Genomic DNA, 20718 nt, shown 5'->3' on the forward strand with positions numbered 1-20718 from the left:
AAATCCTGTGAGGATTTCTGAAATCCTGGATCAGAGTTACAGAAAGAAACAGCAAGAATTGAAATGCTGGACCAGAGTGGTCTCCCAAACCACAAAGCCAACTGCTGTTTGATACAGCTGCTGCTCACCACCTCTTTCTGAAGGCATACCATGGAATGCCATCTCAGATTTGCTGTTGTTATTTTAAGTGGTTAAATATTTCATTATAAATAATGTCCAAGCAAATTACCAACACTCCCAACCTTCCTAAGGACAATGACAGAGGGATAAGGGCAGTTTGCCCAGGAGTTTTAGGACTGTTTACAGACAGAGGGGGTGGATGACACAGGTGTATGTGTTGAACAGAGGAATTTGATTATGGAACTGCAAGTAAAATCAGGAAGGGGGAAAATATATGGACATGCAGCCTCTGCATTCCCATGGCCCCAGAGAGCACCGTCCTGCAAGGCACGAGCACTGCAAATGGACCATAGGCACCCTATGTGAGATTGAGAACAATGAAGTGCTGCTCATGAGTGGGGGATGACTACTTCAATTTTCACTGCTGGGGTAGCAGGGGAACTGCCACTCAGGCAGCCTCCAGGTACGATCCCAAGTGCTTTCACTGAGAAAAATAACGAAAAGTACTGTGTCCCAGGAGCAGGGAATGCATGGTTTCGGGATGGCTGCACTGAGCACAAAAGCTCTTGCAGCAGCAAGGCAGTGGGCACTGCAGACAGGGCTGCAAGGCTGACTCATTTGGGTTAGCGAGACACGGGCTAATGGTGCCAGTGACCACACCGGAGCACAAGGGCGACTGCCACAGGACACAGATCGGCTGCTTCTCGGCTTTCGGTTCCTCTGGAGCGTCCTTAGCACGGGGGTGCAGCCAGCACCCGGCAGGTGGGATGCTCCTCTGGAGTGGCTGCCCTCGCACCTCCGGGAGCGAGAGAATCCATCTCGGCTCTGCTCCAAGGGGAGTAGAAGATCCTATCAGCTTGCCTCTCCTCCCCTTCCTCTTACGCAATTCAGCGTGCAGGGGAGTGACTTGATTTTTTTTTTTTTTTTTTTTTTTTTCCACTCTCTCAGGGAGCTGGTTTTCACTTCCTGTGCTCGCCGAGCCTTTGTCTCCGCTGGCCGCAGCTGAAGGCGCACCTGAGGGGTGAAGGCACCGCGGGGCGGCGGGGACACCCCGCTCCCACTGCAGCTTCAGCCGGGAGCACCCAGCTGGGGCTGGCAGCACACGCCCGCGGGTGAGCTGCGGGCTCAGGGGCACCCCGGCTACTTGGGGCGAGCCGGAACCCAGAGCGCAGCCTCGGCCATGCTCCGGCTCCCTCTCGCCCCGGGTTGTCGTGCGCCTGAACACTGTCCCTCTTGGCTTCATATGTCTTCTCCCTTCCTTTAGGAAAGAACTGAAGTCTTAAGACAGTGCGAGTCGGGGCGCCAAGATGGCCAGGAGGAGTCCGGGTCCGTGGTTTGTGCCCTGGGTCTGCTTGGCGCTGGTGCTGGAGTTGGGCGAAGGGCAGAAGGAAAAACCCTTCGGTGAAATGTGCCTGGAGGACTTCACGGCAGGGCTGCCGGACTGGGTGCTGGACACAGACGCCTCCGTCCAGAATGGAGCCACCTTCTTGTCGTCCCCCATGGTGCACCGGAGCAGGGACTGCATGAGAGCCTGCTGTAAGGACCCCGCCTGTAACCTGGCTCTCGTGGAGCAGGGCCCGGGCTCGGAGGAAGACCGCATCCAGGGCTGCTTTCTCCTCAATTGCCTCTATGAGAAGGCTTTCGTTTGCAGGTTTGCCAGGAAGATCGGCTTTCTCAACTTCTTGAAGAAGGACGTGTACGATTCCTACCTGGCAATGCAGAATCACAGACCTAGTGGTAAGGTGCCCGTAATGGATCCCTGCAAACCGGGTCTGGAGGACCATTAATGGTTTCTTGGTGCCAGCTCCTCCGGCCATCGTATGAGCAGCAGTGCTGCCAAACACTTGCGGTAGAGTGATGCTAAAGATGGTGTTTCTGTGTTTTCTTCTGCCACAAAAGTTTTTCCCAAACCCTAATGCTCATTTTTAAGATCTGTGCCTCAGTTTACTCATTAGTGAATGAATAGGGAATCTCTCTTTAACCTGTTTGAAGCAGGTGGAGTGTGTGATTAACCAAAGTCAGAGTTTTTGCTACTTGACAATGTAAAGAAAAAGGTATTATTTTTCTTCTCGTTTCCCCTGAGCCTTTGAGGTTGGAAAGTGAAATCCTCTGAAAATCTACACATCACCAGGTTTTAAAGGGCTGCATTAATCTCTTAATTGCTCAGGGGCTGGAGGCAGGATGCAATCCACTTACCTTTATTTAACAGCAGCCTGCATGGTGAGGTGTGTCAGTGTTTCTCTGCTTGTTGGGGCTGTTTCTGCTTGTTGCTGCTGGGAGAGGAGCAGCTGGGGGAAGGCTGGTCGTAAAATTTCCCCTTTGGAGGTGGGTTTCTCTTCTGCAATCCCTGTTTCCCTGCTCTAAAAGATTGCACCTGGTCGCAGAGAGCCAGGTGAAAAATGAACTAATCTGAACCTGGCCACCTGCAATCTCCAAAGAATTGCAGTGTGCTCAGAAACACTAAAACACAGCAGCTTCTCCTTTTGCCCCCTCCTTCTGTGTTTTGGTTGAAGCCTAAGAAGGCTGGCATGTTTCTAGCCTGGCTGGGTCTTTGGCAGCCATAACTAGTTTATCACTTGTTGGTCCGTGGGCAGTGCTGCTAGGGGATATCTCTATGAGTAATCCTCCTCACACCCCCTCCCAGCCCACCTGTGGGAAGGAAAGGATCTGTGAAGATGGCAAGGGCGGCATCCAGGTGGGTGCAAGGGCTTGATGGTGTGAGCTGAATAGATCTTTGATCTGCTGGGATGTGCTAGCCTGAGGCCTTGTGGGTGCTGGAGGTGGGAAATGGCCCCAGACTCCACAGTGGCCACTTCTCCATCCTGAGTAGCAGTGTGAGGGGTTTTGAGCAGGGCACAACTTCTCTGAAGCGGCCCTTGGGTGTTGCTGGTTTGAACAGCAGTGTGGCAGAAGTGGTCCTCCTGGTCCTCTGTCCCTACTTGTAGCTTCCTACTGGATTTTAGGGCCTTTTGGTAAAGGTGTCTGACTGTTTCAGTAGTTCTCCCTCCTCTCCGTTCCAGGCTCAAAATCCTTTTCCCAGGAGCTGCAGTTAAGAGGGAATTGAAGGCCACATCACCAAGACTGGAGGTGGCATGCTGGCAGCTGTCTAAACTCCTATATGTTTTGATGTAGGAGGAAAAGGGAATGCATCATCTCTAGTACATTCTGATTTCACAAGATTAGATTAAAAAACAATATACTGTTGAGCAATTCAGCCTCTTTACCTCTGTGGAGCAGTGCCTTATACAAGAAGACTGCAAGCCCCTCATCCCTTGGCTGGTCCCAGGGTCTGGCATTCCATGTGTGCAGATCTTTAGAAAGTGTCACTGACCTCTCTGTGTGACCAGTGACATGTTTGCTAAAATATGGCACTGAGCTGCAGCACCCCAGAGACCAATATGAAGTTGCTGTCTTGCAATCCATCCCTAGTGCTCCTTTCACCGATCCTGGCATGGCTGCGGTGGAGCAGGAAGACCCAGGAGGGCTTATCAGTGAGAGGTGAAAAGCACTCCAGAAATGCAGTTTGGGTGCCTCTCCTTACTCACTTGGGGCTTGTGCCTCGGGCTGCTGTGGGTGTCGGAAGGGCTTGGTCTCTTCTGCAGCTGCCTTTGACTTTGAGGCTGCTGGGTGCCAGGCAGGTCTCCAGCTGTAGTGACAGACCCTGGGCAGCTCGCTGCTGTTACTTGGGTCAGGCTGCGATGTTCGGGCTGGGCTTTTATTGGAAATGTGTTCCCCTCCTCTCTGAAATTTTTAGGCATTGTCTTTGATACCGAAACCTTTTTGAATAACCTTGAATGACACAGGGGAAAGAGACCAAGGGAGTTATTTTACTGGAGAAATAACTGAGTCCTCCTCCCTACAGCAGTTGATGAGACACTTAAAAATGTGGATGTCCATATTGATTCAGATATAAACCAAAAAAATCCAGACCAAAACCCCAAGCCCTTCCAGCCATGATGCTGGAATTGGGTCGGTGCAGGGCCTGTCTGGACAGGAAGGTGGATGCCTGGCTGTCACTGAGGGGGGAAAGGGGAAGGGCACGATGGGGCAGGTGCAGGAGGCCGGGTGAAGGAGCCTCTGGGCACTGAACGTGTCCGCCTGGCAGCATAAGGAAGCTCTACAGCATTTTTGCTTCCGGACCTTTTAGGGATGCCTGAAGAGGCCGGGTGAAACAAGCGTTAAAGGAAGCTGTTTTTGGCATGTCAGGTTTTCCTCCCAAAATCTTGGCCCAGATTTTGGACTGGAGACAAAACTGTGTTGTTTTCCTGCCGTTGTGCTGTATCGGTGCTAAACCCTGAAGTTTTGTGACTACTCTGGATCCCAGGTTACTGTCAGCCCCCTGATTCTGGCCCTAAGGGTCTGCAGGAAGCTTATCTGCTGCTTTATCATGCATTCCTTTCCTGTATGAGCTGCTGCCGGTGTCCTAGGAGCCTTTACCTGTATCACTCTTCCAACACCCTCTGCAATGATAAGAATTAAATGCATGTTTTTTCTAGTGAATAATGAAATACCCAGTTAGTGATCCCAGTGGGTGACATTAAACAAAAAAAGTCACAGGTTATAAGACCCACAGTACTACTGCTACTAAAGGGAGCAGACTGTCGAATTAAAAGGTTTATATATGTTTAGGAGGAGAGTAGGTAACACTTGAAAGAGAGCACACAGCTGGGGGCTGCTGAATGGACAAATTTAATCGTGGAGTGTTTCTGGAGCCTGATGGAAGTAGCTGAAAGCTGGGAGAGCATATTCTTGCAGTGGTCTTGCCTTTGTTCAAGCATCTGCAGCGAGACTATTGGCAAGTGAACACAGACTCAGGGATACCTGCTCTAACCCACTGTGGCCACTCTTACATTGTTATGACTTCAAAAAAACCTGTGGGTATAGTCAGTAATGAATACAGCTGAAATCTGGGTTCTGCACATCTTCTGAATATATTTTCAGTATTTTGCAGAACAAGAGCTTCTGACTTCTTTGTAAGCTGGTGACGACAGCTTGGCCCTGTCTCTTGCCTGTTTCAGCTAACATACAGCCTGAAGTCTCTGATGTTATTGTTAAAAGACACAATCTTCTTAAATGATTCCTGAGCCTGAACTTTGGTGCGAGTTTTCTGTCTGGCTCATCCGGGAGGGGCAGGCTCACCATGCACTTTATTGGTTATAATGGAGCTCAGTGTTTAAGTAACTAGCCCGGCTTATTCTGGTCTAGGCAAACCAGTTTTGGGTGTGAAACTGGAAAATAACCCTGAAACTCTGTTCATTTCTTGAACTGAACCTTTTGTGGTTGTTTTGAAATGCTTGGTGACACTCTCCTACTCCTGTTGAATCCAGGGCTGGTGAGTGGGAGACAGGAAGTGCTTGGGAACCACAGGGTTCTGATCAGATATGTCTGCTCCTTCCTCACCGTGGAGGGAGATTTGCAGGCTAAAACTTTGGTAATGCATTCCAAAAGGAGAGCTCCCCAAAAACAAAGCTCATCCCTCCCCAAATGTTTGGTCCCATGCTGGTTTCCATTCTGTGGACAACTAAAATGAGCAGCACAGGTATCACAGCTGGGGCTGGGTGATGCTGTTGAGCCTCAAGCCAGCTGCTCATCCTTAAGCTCAGGCCAGGAGATGGGAAGTTACACAGTCGGTACCCACAGCACAGATTCAGAGCCTAATGTGTACTGGAAGGGTCCTGGAAGACCAGCTGGTCCAGCTTCCTGCTCAGAGTGGGTGATGAGGGGCTTCCACTCTGCTTGCTGTGAAATTAATGTTTGTCATGCAGCATTTACTGAAGTGGCTACATTATGTCCTGTCTCCAGAGCTCCAGTCTCCTCAAAGACACTGGAAGTACAAATCTTCACTAAAATAACATAAATACCTGTGGGAGAGTCTTTCCCTCTGCCTGCCAAAGCAAAAAGGACTGGTTTCCCACACTCTGAGGAGGGATGGAGGGAACCTAGTGACAGCAGCATCTTATGTTATTCTGAATATATAACCCATTCAGTCATACACTATTGTTTTAGAGAGGTTAAGTTGTTCTGCTGTGTGTACCACTTACCTACCACTACAAAACTTCTAGAAACTAATGCTGAGAGCTGCTTGGCTGTGCATGAGTTGTTAGAAAACTGTCTGGCTTTATCATGACTGTATTTGCTGCCCAGCCGGGGTGAAGGCCTAAAGAAAGAGCCTGTATTTCCCTTTCTCCAGGCACTGCATTGCATTGCCTTGCCTTGTTCCCTTTTCTCTCTTTCCACCTCAGGCAAATTAATACTGTGGCAGCATTGTCATCCTTCATTACCTCTGCCCGTGGAAATGGAGAGTTTTCTAGTGTGGATGGGTCAGGAAGCGGTTCACTTTTGAATGACTTCCCTGGAAGCAATGCAGGAGCAGAAGTTAAGCATTTGTGGGAAGAGCCACACTGCTGCCAACGTGCTTTTGCAGCAGGCAGGTTCTGCTGGCTTCTGACACTTGATATCTCCAAGGTCCTCTGTCTCATGGGTACTGGAATTTGGGTGGCCTCATTTGTGCTCCTGTCTGTGCTCCTGGCCTGGTCAGTGGCTTTGAGCAGTGGCTTTTGTCCCGGTGAGGTCTTTCCCTTGCCTGGTCCCCAGTGCAAACCACTTGTCTCATTTGGAAGTTGCTCCTGCAAAGGCAGTCATCAGAGGGCTGTAAGGGCCCCTCGGCCACCACCAGAAAGCTTTCCAGCTCTTTCTAGTGACAACCTCAAATCATCCTGAGGTATTTTTAAGCATTGCTTTGTAGTTTCAGCTACTCAGGGTGTATCTGCATGAGCTCTGGAATGGAGGAAATCTGGTTTTCTATAGATCTCAAGGGCAAAAGCTAATATCCAACTTCCAGAAGAGAAAAACCTCCAGACTGTGAGATTTGCAAGTACATTCTGCCATGGGATTTCAATGGTGCCTGCATAGTAAGGTCCCTAGTGGGGTCTGTCCCCCACTTAGGTGCTTACTTTTGAAGGCCTTATAGAAACTTATTGTCTTTAAATTCCTGTTTTCCCCTTCAATTTTGGTTCAAGTTAACTCATTAGAGGTAAAGCCAGACAAGCAAATGACTGCATGTGCTTTTAAATAAGAAAAAAAATTTTAAAAAGCAAAAATCAGGGTCTCAGATATGAGTAATAAAACCTTTTTAAGCAATTTGGATTCCCTCTATCATGCTTTCCTCTGGAGTCATAAAGAACAGATACATCCCCTACTGATGTGTTATATAAATGGGAGAGGAAATTGTCGCTTACGAAGTGACTCCGGGATTATGTTTCACAGTAAAAAGCATGCCACAGACAGCATCATAAAGCTTTAACCTCCCTGTTAATTACAGAGTTTTACAGCAGAAACTTTCCATGGTCGAAAGAGCATTATAGCAAAGGTTACTTTCATTTTTCCTACAAACTTTGAGAGCAAAACAGAGTGGAGTCTCCATTGTATGAGCAGTTTGCTGATACTCACTCTGGGTCGGTCAGCACTTGGTTCTGAAGCTCAAGTGGAAAACAGCCAGGTTGCCAGGGAAGGCTTCCTACAGTCAGTGTGGCAGAAATACTCCAAAGTCACTGAACTTTCAGGCATCCTAAGGAGAAAAGGGATAGACTTGAAAAACAGGTCCTTAAATTCTAGTGAGCATTACTCCTTGGCAGTTACCACAAATAAAGAAATACTCTTGACTCTTCTTCTGGATGTGAAGAGAGTCAGTAAATTTGGTTAATCAGAGATGGGAACTGGAGAAGTTGCTGGCCTCTTGAATAGAACTGAGCTTTTACTTGATCATGCGACCCACAACCCAGAGTAGCTGGATATTTGGTCTGCAATTTTTTGTTTAAAGTGTACACGCTAACGTATGTCAAGGAAAAACATGATTTGGAGTCACGAGTGAAGGATCAGCCTCCGTGTTGTTGAAAAACTGGTCTTTTCCTTGTGCAATTGCACCCACCTACTGGGCTCACCCTGGCAGGACGGTGGCAGGGAGTAGGCTGCCTTTCTCCCTGCCAGGCTCCTGGTGTTTGCCTGGCAGGAATGGCAGGAATGTGTCCCCTTTCCAGAGCTTGCAGTGGTGTGTACAAGGTGACAAAAGAAATAAGTGGCCTGTTTTAAAGTCAGGTTTGTACATATGCCTTGTATTAAATGTCCCTTCAGTAGACTGCAGCAGGAGTCAGCAGCTGGGATCTGAATCCAGATACACAGGATTCAAACAGGAAATTAGGAGCAAGTCTGCAACAGTGAAAATAATCAGCTAATGGAGTAATTTTCTAAGGGGTTTGGACACTAATCCTCTCCTTCAGTCACAGATGATATAACAGTGTAATGGCAGAGTGTTTTCTATCTAGTTTATAAGCGATGGTTGGTGCCTTTACAAAAGACTCAGGCTGAGCTGGAACACTGAGTCTTGGACTTGGTACAGGTGCTACCAGGTGGAGTTTTACAGGCTGAGCTATGCACAAAGCCTGCGATCAGAGACGTTCAGGCCAGAAGGAGTTATGAGTCACGCTCAGTGGTGTCATTGTTTAGGCTGTTCTTGCTGGCATGGGCAGGGATTCGTTTACACCTCTTGTACTTACAGTCTGGAAAAACATTTAATAGATTGTGGAAGTTGCTGGTAAGTTAACCTGTGGAACGGTACAAAAATAACAATCTCATTAATGTTTTTTTGTGCTGTTTTAAAGGCATGTATGTCAGAGAGTGGGGTGGAAGATGAGCTGGAAGAGAAATATTGCCCATCCAAGTCCCACATTGTGTAGCTCTGGCTAAATACACTGATGTAGTGCTTAGAGATAGTGGGAGGAGTGACGAGAGTTCCACATTCTTCAACACCCACATCAGGTCTCGCTAAGTGAAGGGCAGACATTGCTCTGTGCTCTTCTGCAAGGATGTGGTCCCACTCTCAGAAGCACAATGGCTGTAGCCACAGGGCCACCCTCTTACGGTGGTTCCTGTGGACAGAAGTGCCCAGTGAGCCAGCTGGCTCAAAGAGACTGCCATAGTGGGTTGTGGACTTATTAAATTACTGAGGGCAGTAATAACGGTACTGGTTGCCTGCTGCTTGCTCAGGCTGCAAGGAGCACAGCTGTATAAAAATGTTTTCCTTTCAGCAGTTGAAGTCTGGATTGATTTAACCTGGAAGAATCCCCTTCTCTTGTCTTCCTGTAGTGGAGACAAGGACTGGACCCTTCAGCCTCTTACCCAAGCCTTGTTCTACATTTCTTCTGCAGATGACCACCCTCCAATAGCCCGTGCTGTCAAGGACATGAGGGTACAGCCAGGGGAGCCAGTGATGCTGAGAGGCACAGAAAGCACGGATGACCATGGGATAGTCAGCTATGAATGGAAACAGATCCTTGGCGACCCCTCTGCGGAGATGAAGGTAGGGAGCTGCACGGAATAAGCAGCTTGCTCAGTGGCACCTGTGTTCTGCACTAGGTTGGTCAGTCAGAGCCCTGACTTAAAGGTCACCTTGTCCTTCCCTCTTCAAGTTGATCCATGGAAGAGCCTATTCCCAAAAACCATGGAGCGGTCCTTGCGGTTGCCCTCACTGTGTCACACACTACTTAGAAGTGCCATTTTTGGCCTCATTAGGTCTCAGGCTCCCTGCACAGGATGTTGTCACAAGCCTTCCTGAGCAACACCTGACCTGCCTGGATGGGAGCAGCTGAGAGAGCAGAGCTTTTGCAAAAGCTGCCTCTGGTCCCAAGATCCTATAGTTCAGTGAAGGCCCTTCTCTTACTTTTACTCTGTCCACTTTAGTTTATTTCCTCTTCTGTATCTGAACAATCTGGTCTCAGGCTCTGCTTCTGTTCTCCTGGGGCTTTTCCTGGACTTTGCCTCTGTTTAAATCATTAAGTTCTTCCTCCTATTTTATCTGAGCTGGAACAGAGATCCAGGATCTCTGGGGTGTGAACACTGCCTATTTGCTAGATGTTAAAAGTGATTCATAGCTTTAGAAGGGCAAATTATTTATTTTAAACTTCTGCAAAATACTTTGGAAAGTCATGGAGTTGATGTGGGGTTCTTGTGGCACCTTTTGGAAGAATTAGCAAATGAGTACACCAGGACTACAACTGATTTTGAACATCAGCAGTGATGAACTCTAAAGTGCCAAGGGGTCTGTGTAATTCAGCAAGTGCTCCTTTCCTTTTCCCTTTGCCCTAGACCAACCAAAGCAACTTCTGTGGATGGGGGGCAGGTTAATATTACGCTGTATTAACTACATAAAAATTATATATGGCAAGGCTGTGTTCTTTTGAAACCTAATCAAAACCAGAGATAGCATGGAAATGAATGTCCAAATCTATTGTAAATATAGAAGAAGAGTTTGTGTCAATAATATTGTAGCTTTCTCTTCTGACAAAATAATTAAGTACAGCTACCTTATTCCCTGTGTACTAAGTAAATGATTCATAATAGGTTTTAAGTTTTAAAAAGTTAAGTAAAAACTACAGGTGTTTCTGTTCTCTCCAAAAAGTTTCATTTTCCCTTGTGCTTTCACAATGCCCCCAAACCATGAAATATCTAATTATGCTTGTGGTACTTGTTCTCTCTCTATTCCAGTTGGGTATCAGTCCATGGGTTTGGGGGGATTGTTTAGTACTGAGATATTTTTCATGCCAGACATCTGCTTGAAGGTTTCCCTCCATGTTCCTTTCTCCCTAATACAGGAACATGGACCTTGCACAGCTTCAGTCACTTCTTCCTTAGAAGTACTTTTCTCCTACATAATCCTTTCTTTTGCATTCTCAGAAGCACGAAGAAGATCAGGTAGAAATCTCCAACCTTCAGGTGGGGACTTACGTCTTCCAGCTCACTGTCACGGACACTGCACAGCAGCAAGACTTCACCAACATCACCATCATGGTGCTGAACTCTGAGCAGACAGAAGGTGAGCCTGAGCCCACACATATCTACCTGGAGTCCTCGAGCCTGGGTGCTGCTCTGGCATTATTGGTGCTCTTCTCAGAGGGGTGGAAGGGAGAAGAGCACAACCAAGAGTCTGGACTTGTATGTCAGCTTTTCCCAGTAATAGCCTGCACCAGTAGTGCAAGGTCTCTGCATTCATAGTGATCTATTTTGGAGTTTTCATGTACCTTGCAGGAGATGGTGCCTGCAATAACCCCATCTGCTCTGTCTTTGCTCTCTGCTGGGTGACACCAGAGTGGATGAAGCTTGGGGTGCAACTGAGGTTGCAAAACAGGAGAATATTAAAGGTCTTGTTGACTCTGTGGTTTTGCTGTGAAGGGCCTTAGCTTGCAGGGTAGGTGGAGTCATCTGCAGGATATTCAATGTATCCCTGGATTTATTTATTTTTTCTTTAGTAGCTTTATTTAATGATGAAAATGTTTAGCATTACAAGTGTATTAGGAGTAAGGAGTTCTTGGACGAATGGTTGACTAGTAGCTAAGCAGAGGATGTCTCCTACCTCAGGTACCATAAAAATATAAGAGCAGCCATGTCAAGTGATGCTAAAGGTCTGACCAAAGTCCAATACACTGCATTCAACAGTGTGCATTCAGTTTGGTACTTTGGAAAGAGTGCAAGAACATGACATGCTGTCAGTAAATCTCTAATATGCTTGAATAATCCCCAAGGATTTTACAGCTGGGAGATGTTTTTAAGCAGAATATGGTGTCTTTCTGTTTAATAACCATGTACAAATTCCTTTTTGGCCTCATGTAATCTTTGAAAAGCAGCAACCTCCTGAAGCAAGGAGTTTCACAGCTTAACTAGGTGCTGTGTGGGGATGCAGCTCCTTTTGTTTTATGGATGTGGCACCTTCTAATTTGGTTTTGTGACCCTCCCTTTCATATAAAACAATTAATTCCATGATTCCCTGCTCTCCTTCTCCATGTTGGTCAAGATTTTATAAACCTTTCAGACATGTGCTTTGGAAGATTTTGTTTGCCTTCACATATACAAAACAGAAAATCTTCTAAAGGACCTATCTAACCCAGACCCTTTTGTGTTAACTTTCTTGATAGAGCATTGTTTGACTCCAAAGAAGGTGGGTTGGTGTCGGGGATCTTTTCCACGCTGGTTTTACAACCCGAGCCTTCAGCAGTGCGAGGAGTTCATTTTTGGTGGCTGCAAGCCCAACAAGAATAACTACTTGCGGGAAGAGGAGTGTGAACTCGCCTGCAAGAATGTCAGAGGTGAGTCCTTCAAAAATCCAGCCCCCTCTTTCTCATAGGATGGGGATGACCCTATGGAGAAGTACTGCAGCCTCTTGGCTTTCACCTAGGTAGAGCCCAGTAAGCTGAGGAGACTGGGCTAATTATGGATGGGCACTCATTGTCTTAAGCTGCCAACATATCTGAACCAGCTCCTAAAGCATTGGGCAGTGTCCCTGGTATTCCTCAGGCTGCAGAAGTCCTCATCAAATTTTTGTGTTGCATCTGATGCCTAAATTCAGAGAGCAGCATTGTGCAGTTGGGGGCGAGAAGTGCTTCACTCCCAAAATGAAATTCATCTCCCTCATTGCCACCCTCAAGCCACTGAGAACAATTTAGTGCTGCTCAGATAAATGGGCTGAGACTCTGCCAGGCCCATTGCAGTGCACAGCTTAAGAAAGAGGTTAAAGCCTTAGAAAAAAAAGACGATTTGGAAATGGTCTACCTTGTGGTGGGAAGTTCCCCTGTACTCCTCCAGGCTTGCCTCACGCAGGTACAGCTCATCTGGATCTCTGAGTGATGGGCATCCATATTTCACCTCTGTAATCCAGGACCTCCTTCTAAAAATATTCTCATGTGATACATGAAGGCAATATAAAGCTGATATTAAGCTGACAAAATGCTGTGGTGGTAAATTTATTTTATTTTATTTTTCCCCCTGTCTCTTCAGGTTCTATTGGTGGGCGACAACAGCCAGGTGAGTCTCCCATAGGACAGCGTAATCCTACTGCAATCTTGGGCTGAGTGTCTCATGTCCATTCCTGTGGCTTTTGATTGGGACTCAGTGTGGAAAGTGAGGCACTGTAGAGTAATTTCTTTAGTAAGCCTTTCACTTTCATGTCATAGGATAATTTAGATTGGGGATTACCTCTAGAGGTCACCTGATCCAACCAACTGCTGAAAGCAGGCCCAGCTTTGAGTCACACTAGGTTGCTCAGCTCTTTATCCAATTCAGTTTTGGGTATCTCTGAAAAAAGAGATTTTACACTTTGTCTGGTCAAAGTATGCCAGTGTTTGATGACCCTCATTATAATTTTTCCCCCTTATATTGCTTTCCCTTGTTGCTACTCATCCTATTGCTGTGCTCCAAAATGAACGTCTCTTCTATAATCTCTGTCTTCTCCTCATGCTAGGTCTTGTGCTCCCAGCTCTTTGCAGATGTTCACTCTAGTGTGCCAATGTTTTTTGTCACTGGGGAGCTGAGAACTGGGCATAGTACTCAGCACTTGGGACCACCTCTAGAGCAAAGAGGTTTGAAGCTTTTGCAGTCCAGTGTGCAGGTTTCAGTTTGGCTTTCCTAATTTAATCCCCCAAGCTTTGACAATGTCTTCATATTCTTCCTGAGTAGCTCATTCTTGCTTCCACCTGCTATGTACTTTTTTCTGAGAGGAAACATGGCTGTTTCCAGAGTAATGTTTCCTTTATAAACAGGATTTTTTTTTTTTTTTGAGTCTAGGGTGGCATTGAGGAGAGACCTTTACCAGTCTGCCTTGTTTCTTGTTTGCCAGCCCTATCAGCAGCTTTTAAGTCCTTGGTAAAGTATCTGACAGGGAGAGACAATGAATTCTAATGAGCTATCTGAACTGTTTCTGATGCAGTATGCAATGGGAACTGTCAGGCCCCCTTCTTCAGATGCAAGGATGGTTGCTGCATTGATGCCTATCTGGAGTGTGATGAAACTCCTGACTGTGCTGATGAATCGGATGAGATGTACTGTGCACAATGTAAGTACTTTAAATTCTGGCTCAGACAACTTAAGCATCTGCCCAGGAATGGGTCCAATGTAAGTTAGAGGTGCTGAGTCAATACTGTTTGGTGTCTTCTGTTCTTAACTCCTGACCCTGCATTATCTCTTTCCACAGTGTTGCAGGTTCTGCCATGTCCTGTATCTCTCCTGGCTGCAAGAGATGACCTTCCTTCTGTGACATTTCCTGCCTCTTAAATGCACTTTGACTCTCTTCTCTGCACCTATCTGTAAGACTTCAGGCCTGTCTTTCTGTCCCCTTTCAATATTTTCGCTCACTGAATGACCTTACCTGCTCCCTTAGAGTGGGGAAATGGGGAAGGAAACCACTATTTCTCCAGGTCTGTCCAGTGACACAGTCCCCTTAATGTCTTCTTTGCTAATGTAAATGCACCCTGTCACCTCCCTTCTTCCTTCCCTCCTCACCTCTTCTGAATTCCCGTAATCTCTTGCCTATGTGTGGGTGTTTTGTTGCCTTTTTAGATTTGCAAGCCCATGATGCATCTCTCTTGCCCTCTCTTATATTCTGCACTCATGCTCTTTTACATTTCTTAAAACCTGGAGTGACTTTTCCCATACTTTTTGATGGAAAACAAAAACAAGAAAGCAGCCTTTATTTTCCTTAGTTTTGTCTCTGGAGCTGTGGATTGGAAATTGGGAAGAGTTTCTTGTTAGTACATTTTATTTTTCCCATGTTCCTCTCATGGCTTTGAGATACATAAGAACATAAATGATATCTCCCTTCCTCTGGCTCGTGACAGCAAAGGAAGGTGCAGGAAAGCCTTGTCTGCTCATGTCTGCATGGACAGAGACATTTCTTTCCAACTGGTGAGAGAAGTTTTAACATGAAATGTTTCCCTTGCAGATGCTCGTGAGTTCAATAGACTGCAGAAAATCAATGTCACACATAAGCAAGGTATGTACCATCCGGAGCACCTAGGCTGACCTCTGCCAGCTTTTGGTTTTTTCTTCCGTTTGTTGTTCCATGGTAAAACTGCTTCCCTCTATAAATCCAAAACCAGGTGTAGCATCTGGATAGTCCCTGTACTGAAAATGAGCAAGGGCATGTTCTCTGACCTTGAGGACAGCTGTTGACAGCAGGCATTCACTCTCCTGCCTAAACTTTTTCCATCCAGGTAGGTCTCATGCATGTTGCTTGCTGGGCACAGTACCTGGCCTATACAAAACCCTGCAGCATGTTTGTTTTTTTTTGTTTAAATAGTGCAAACCAAAGCAATGTGGGGGACACAGCAATATCTGTGCTCGATCCCATATCTTTGCCTTGTTTGTTAAACTGTAGACAGTAGACCTATCACAAAGCTAAGATAATATATTCCAAGTCACTTAAATGCAGCTCGGTTGTAGAGGAGACCTGAGCTGATCTGTGGTTTCTGTGTGTCCAGGCTCTTCATGTTCCCTTCTGCCTCCCAGGGAGGACAGGTCATTTCCACAGGGGAGTGAATCCAGGGTTTACCACGCCTCCACACTCTGAAGTTCCTTTTTCTGCTTGCTAGTTGGATTTATGGCAGGTGCCAGCTCACGTCTGCGTTGCAAATTTGATCAACTGGCAACTGAGCAGTGGGGATCTGAGAGCCACTGTTCCAGCTATGGATTTCCTCTGCAATGGTGCTTGTGCTCTTCTGTTGTGAGCAGAAAATTTTGCTGCTCTGGGAAGACACTGCTTGGGCTAAAGTACCTCTGCCTTGCTTTTTCAGGCCACTGTGTGGACTTGCCTGATACTGGACAGTGCACCGAGAGCATCTCCCGCTGGTACTACAACCCATTCCTGGAGAAATGTGACCCCTTCACCTACGGCGGCTGTGGTGGCAACCGCAACAACTTTGAACAAGAGGAAGAGTGCATGAAATCATGTTCAGGCATCACAAGTAAGCATACATAGTGAGGGCTGGAGTTTTACTGATCAAACTGGGAAAACCACTTGTGGTCCCAAAAAGGCAGTGCCTTGGGAGCTTCCAGTCAAAGCTGCTCTGCTGTCAAACCCTGGCCATGACCCACAGCGTGGCATATGGGGGATCTACAGCATCTTTCTGCAATGCAGCCTGTCATTTCACAGAGCTGGAAAGCATTTTGGGTGCTGATGTTGAAGAAAAGACAAAGGAGGATAACAAAACAAAACAGAGATATATCTGCTTTGAAGAGAATCTAACCTTGTATCTTGGCTCCAGGTCTCCCCCCTAAGTGAGAGGGGAGAAATTGAGAAAATCCTCAATGACACATACTAGCCTGAAGCTTTAAACAAAATAGGGAAAGGATTGCACAGTACACTTGGTACATATTGCTTTGGAGGCCAACGGGAGGAATACTGCCAAGCTGTAGCTGTTAAGAGACAAACTGCCTCCCTCAGCTACACTGGGCCTCACAGCCTACCCTGAGAGCTCAGTGCCATGGCTGTTGAGAAGGGATGCTGTGTGCCTTCAGTCACTTCAGAGCACTGGAAATATGCTCCTCAGAAACCTGTCTTATCCCTTGTTCCCAACCTTCTTTGTAAAACCTTTTTCCCCCCTCTGTGTTCTCAATTCAGAAGCAGATGTCATTGGCCGAAGATGGGAATCATTTGAGTCCCAAACTGCTATGTTAAGTGAGTAACAATTTTCCCAACCAATCTTTCTTGTTGTTTTTCCTTATCCTGAAAAATACTTTGTATTTCCTTGAAAAGAGTAGCCTTCTCTCCCACACCCCTTTTGAAGCTGGGGGAGCAGTGTGGAATTTGTGGGATGCTGGCAGTGGCAAGAGGTGCTTCTGTGCACTGTGCAACTGTGGTCCATTTTTTCCAGTGTCTGTGACTCAGTAGCTCTTACAGAGACTCCTGTTTTTCTTTCCATCAACTTGCATGAATGTTCCACAGTTCAACATCAAAAAATAGGAAGTAAAACTCTTCCTGAGGGCCAATTTCACATAAGGACTACTAACTTTTGCAAGAAAGAAAGCTCAAGTGGAAATGTGAATAATATTTCACATTAGACTGCGGGGAAATGTGATGACCCTATGGAACCCCTCTACGCTAGACTGCGGGGAAATGTGATGACCCTATGGAACCTATGGAACCCCTCTAGAGCACTAACAAAGCCCAGTGCTACTGAAATACAATTCTTTTAAAAATGTCACATGAAGGTTATTGCTCTTAAATCCTAGAGATTGGTTTAATCTTTAAATTCACACTGTCTCTCAAAAGCATCATGTTTGACTGTCTCCACTGATGAGGGAGGGGTTTGGTTGGTTGGAGAACTGCTCACACCACTGCCAAGAGTGCTTTCCCACAAAATCAGCCTGTCCTCCATAGCTCACTCCCTCGGTGTTGTCCCAGCCAGGAGGTGCCTTCTGTGACCACCCTTTGGTGGCCTCCCTGTTGAGGTATGACACAAGGCTGCCGTTGCAGAAGGATTTGATATTCCTAGGGTTGTCAAATGGGCAAGCCTGCCAAAGTCACGGATCAGCCTTTAGAGGGCGTGGTGCATCTGGGAAATGATGGGAAATGTCATTAGGGAGAGGCAGGCTGGCTGTGCCATGCAGTTACCATCTTTCTTCTTTGCCTGTTGTGCAGTGACCACCGTGCTGTCGTGTCAGCTGTTGCCTCTTCTCTTTGCCAGCACAATTTCTGCAGTGGCTTTTGTGCTTGCTTCATCCTGGCCACTCCTGCTGCATCAGAGTTTGTGGAGCATCCCTTCTAACATGTGCATGCATTCCTGCAGGTGCCTTTGAGGTAGTGATTGCTGTGCTCCTCGGGATTTGCATCATGGTGGTCCTAGTGTTCATTGGCTATTTCTTCCTGAAGAAAAGGAAGAAGAACAGCCACCGCCGTCAGCCTCCCACTGCTACCAACTCAACCCTCTCCACCACAGAGGACACTGAGCATCTCTTCTACAGCAGTGGCATCAAACCAGTCTGACCTACAGCCTCCCTCTCCAGCTCAGCCCTGGGACACTCCCCAAAACCTCTGGAGTTCTGTTTTTAGACACAGGTCTGTGCCTGAAGGACTCGTGCTCTGTGAAGACATTTGGAGCATCAGGCCAAGATTTAACTGTGATTTGGCAGTACTAGTATTTGTGATTGTCTAGGCTAAATGGCTGCTCTGGAAAGTGAGGAACTGGGAGCATTCTGTTGCTCTCTGACATCCATCCATTCCTAACCTCAAACAATCCAATTAAACTCTGAATTACATCTTTCTTCCTGCTCAAACCTGGGGCACAACTTTGCTCCACTTCCTGAAGGAGCCTGGAACTGGATTTGTGTAGCATTCATGTTGGTGAATGGTGCAAGCTCACCAGAGCCAGCAATTTGTTTTCAGTGTCACTTTCTGCCACTTAACCTTGTATTTTCCTCCGATTCTGCAAGTTGCCTTGCCTTTCAGCAGTCTGCCTGGTCGTGGTGCATCCCTTGAGGTCTGTGGGATTCACATAATCATTCAGACCTGATCCAAGGGCTCTCTGACACTCTGGCAGTTCCTGTTTTCAACATAGACAGAAACAAATAGCTGCTTAAGTCACTAGGCTTTGTTTTTTAGCAGAAAAGCACACCTAGACTTTTTGCTGGCTGGCTTCTGTGTTTCAGTCTCCTGTGTACAGTACGTGTTCACCATTTTTCTCTCTGAGTTGCCCTGGTTGCTTTCCCAGTGTACTGTCTGAACCCAAACTCATTGAGAAAATATTTATTTATTCTCACATGAAGTAAACATCCATAGTTTTCCTGCTGATTGTGCAGGAAAGCTGCAGCTCTGATTTTGCTGCATGTTCCTCTGAGCACACTGCCTGACTTGAGTCCCTGGCATCTCCCAGAGCACAGAAGTGGGCTGGATATCACTAGCTAATGTCCACAGGCTTCCTTGCTCCTGCTGACTTGTCTCTTCCGATGCAAGATGAGCCCAGCCCAGCTCTGGGAGGTCCAAAGCTCATCTCTGGCCCCAAGGCAGCATGTGAAATCCCCACTTTGCCAATGTCCTGTTCCCAGTCCTGGTCCTGTATGTTCCCCTATAGTCCTTTCACAATGAGATGCTTCTGAGCTCTGTCCTGCGTCTGCTGGACCAGGCTTGTACCTCAGTGAGCTGAGGATTTCTGTTGAGGCAGAATAAGCTGTTTGTGAAGGGCCTGAAGTGCTGTCAGCTGTGGGGCTGGCACCAATCCCTAAACTTCCAGTGCCTGCTGCTCTTGGAAGACTGCTGTGAAGAGAGGAAACAAGTGCGCATGTGTCTGTGTGTCTGTGTGTGTAAGAAGCATAAATCCATGTACAGGCTTCAGTTTAAATGCTTGGGACTCTTTCAGGGCCAAGGGCAGAGTTGTTCTTGAATGCTCTGGTGAAGCCATTCCCAGCTTAGGACATGCTCAGGTCCTCTCAAGTGCAGTGGCAGGAGAGCTGCCTCCTTGGGCTGATTCCTGGGCTGAAAGGAAAGAAACTGCTGCCCAGAGTCTGCTGGCATTCTGACTGCATGCCTCTCCCCATCACAGGCATCTCCTCAGCATTCCTGGGTCAGATTCCTCCTTTTTGTGACCTGTCTCATATCATTTCTTCCATCTCTGTGTTTTTCCCACAGCCTATCATGGCCTATGCAATAAACCTAATGTCTAGATTTATTTTTTTGTGTGCTTACTCTGATAATAAAGAGATGTTTGTCTTATCTGGCTTGGGAGTGGTGTCTGAGGAGCAATGACTTGCAGAGGGTGCAGGTACCATTCCCATGCCTGCTATCTCACACCCTTTCATCTGCCCCAGCTGCACTATCTTGGGAGAGCTGCTGCAGCAGCGGTCCCATGGTGTGGGGAGGGCTGGAAGCAGGGGTGCAACATATGTGGATACCTGAAAAGGAAACTACTGCATGAGGTGTTCTGGGAGAAAGATTATTACCCACTAAGTCACCCAGAGAGCAAGGCAGGGTGTAACCTGAAACTGGGTTCCAGCTGGTCAGACTGGTTTGGGCTTTGGGTCTGAAACCAACAGCAGACACTATCCTTTGAACAGGAGTTGCTCTAACTGTGTCTTCAGGCTGGTGATCACTCAAGAACTTCGATGTAAAGTCAGCTAAATGTGACTGGCTAATTGGCAGTGGGTTTGTACAGCAACCAGGTGGACCTGCCCTCACCACTGACCTGGCCACCCTGGCTGGGCTCCGAGTGCTGCTTGCAGCAGGAACGCTTTTTCCCCACACTCTGCCCTGGGCTGTGGGCTTTGCTCTGTCATGACCACACACTACACCAGCCCTCCCATCGTGCCCTCTCTGGCTACTTACAGGTGTAAGTGCAGACGTTATCCCTCCTGTGCCCTGAAGCGCTGCTCTGGGAGCAGCTCTGCTGAGCTTGGCCTACAGGATCACTGCTCCCTCCCGGCAGTAACCCCTGGCCTGGGAGCGCCATCTGAAACCACGACTGCTTCTCGTGACAGTCTCCAGAGAGAGGTGGGTACGTGCTTTGCAGCCTCTTTCTCTTACAGTACACCTTTGTGTCCCCTGGTGTTGGACACAGCCTTGTTGGAGGCTGCGGGTCCGGCCTGAGCCCTCTCCCGTGCAGCTCCTGGGCCTGCGCCCCCCATGTCCCACCTGCCTTCAGCCCCTGCCCCCCCACCTGACACAAGGGCTCCTGCTTCCCAGGAAATCTCAGCTCTTGGAAATTTTTAGACAGGAACAAGAGCCCAGAGTTTGAAACTTTGCAAAATGAGAATCCCACTCCTCGGGGGCCAGCAGTGAGGGGAGGCTGC

The 20718-nt window shown here is 47.3% G+C and overlaps 1 protein-coding gene across 1 annotated transcript; it reads left to right on the forward strand.

The window, feature by feature from the left end:
• Positions 1 to 1078: 1078 nt before the first annotated feature.
• Positions 1079 to 19619, forward strand: SPINT1 (serine peptidase inhibitor, Kunitz type 1). The gene is made up of 11 exons (XM_041401494.1): positions 1079 to 1232; positions 1385 to 1857; positions 9324 to 9475; positions 10849 to 10987; positions 12084 to 12254; positions 12943 to 12969; positions 13871 to 13996; positions 14882 to 14932; positions 15732 to 15902; positions 16559 to 16615; positions 17727 to 19619. Exons 2-11 carry the CDS (start codon positions 1428 to 1430, stop codon positions 17921 to 17923), a joined length of 1521 nt encoding a protein of 506 aa, XP_041257428.1. The 5' UTR covers positions 1079 to 1232; positions 1385 to 1427; the 3' UTR covers positions 17924 to 19619.
• Positions 19620 to 20718: the final 1099 nt, after the last annotated feature.

The sequence above is a fragment of the Onychostruthus taczanowskii genome, unplaced genomic scaffold (genome assembly GCF_017590055.1).
Source record: "Onychostruthus taczanowskii isolate IOZ18803 unplaced genomic scaffold, ASM1759005v1 scaffold1, whole genome shotgun sequence".
In the NCBI taxonomy this organism is placed as follows: Eukaryota; Metazoa; Chordata; class Aves; order Passeriformes; family Passeridae; genus Onychostruthus; species Onychostruthus taczanowskii.

What these genes read in the sequence shown, in the direction of transcription:
- SPINT1 (XM_041401494.1), top strand. Translation starts at nt 1,428, where the DNA reads ATGGCCAGGAGGAGTCCGGGTCCGTGGTTTGTGCCCTGGGTCTGCTTG. An exon ending in CGCCTGCAAGAATGTCAGAG is followed by an intron (nt 12,255 to 12,942) that starts GTGAGTCCTTCA and finishes CTGTCTCTTCAG; the next exon opens with GTTCTATTGGTGGGCGACAA. An exon ending in ATCATGTTCAGGCATCACAA is followed by an intron (nt 15,903 to 16,558) that starts GTAAGCATACAT and finishes TTCTCAATTCAG; the next exon opens with AAGCAGATGTCATTGGCCGA.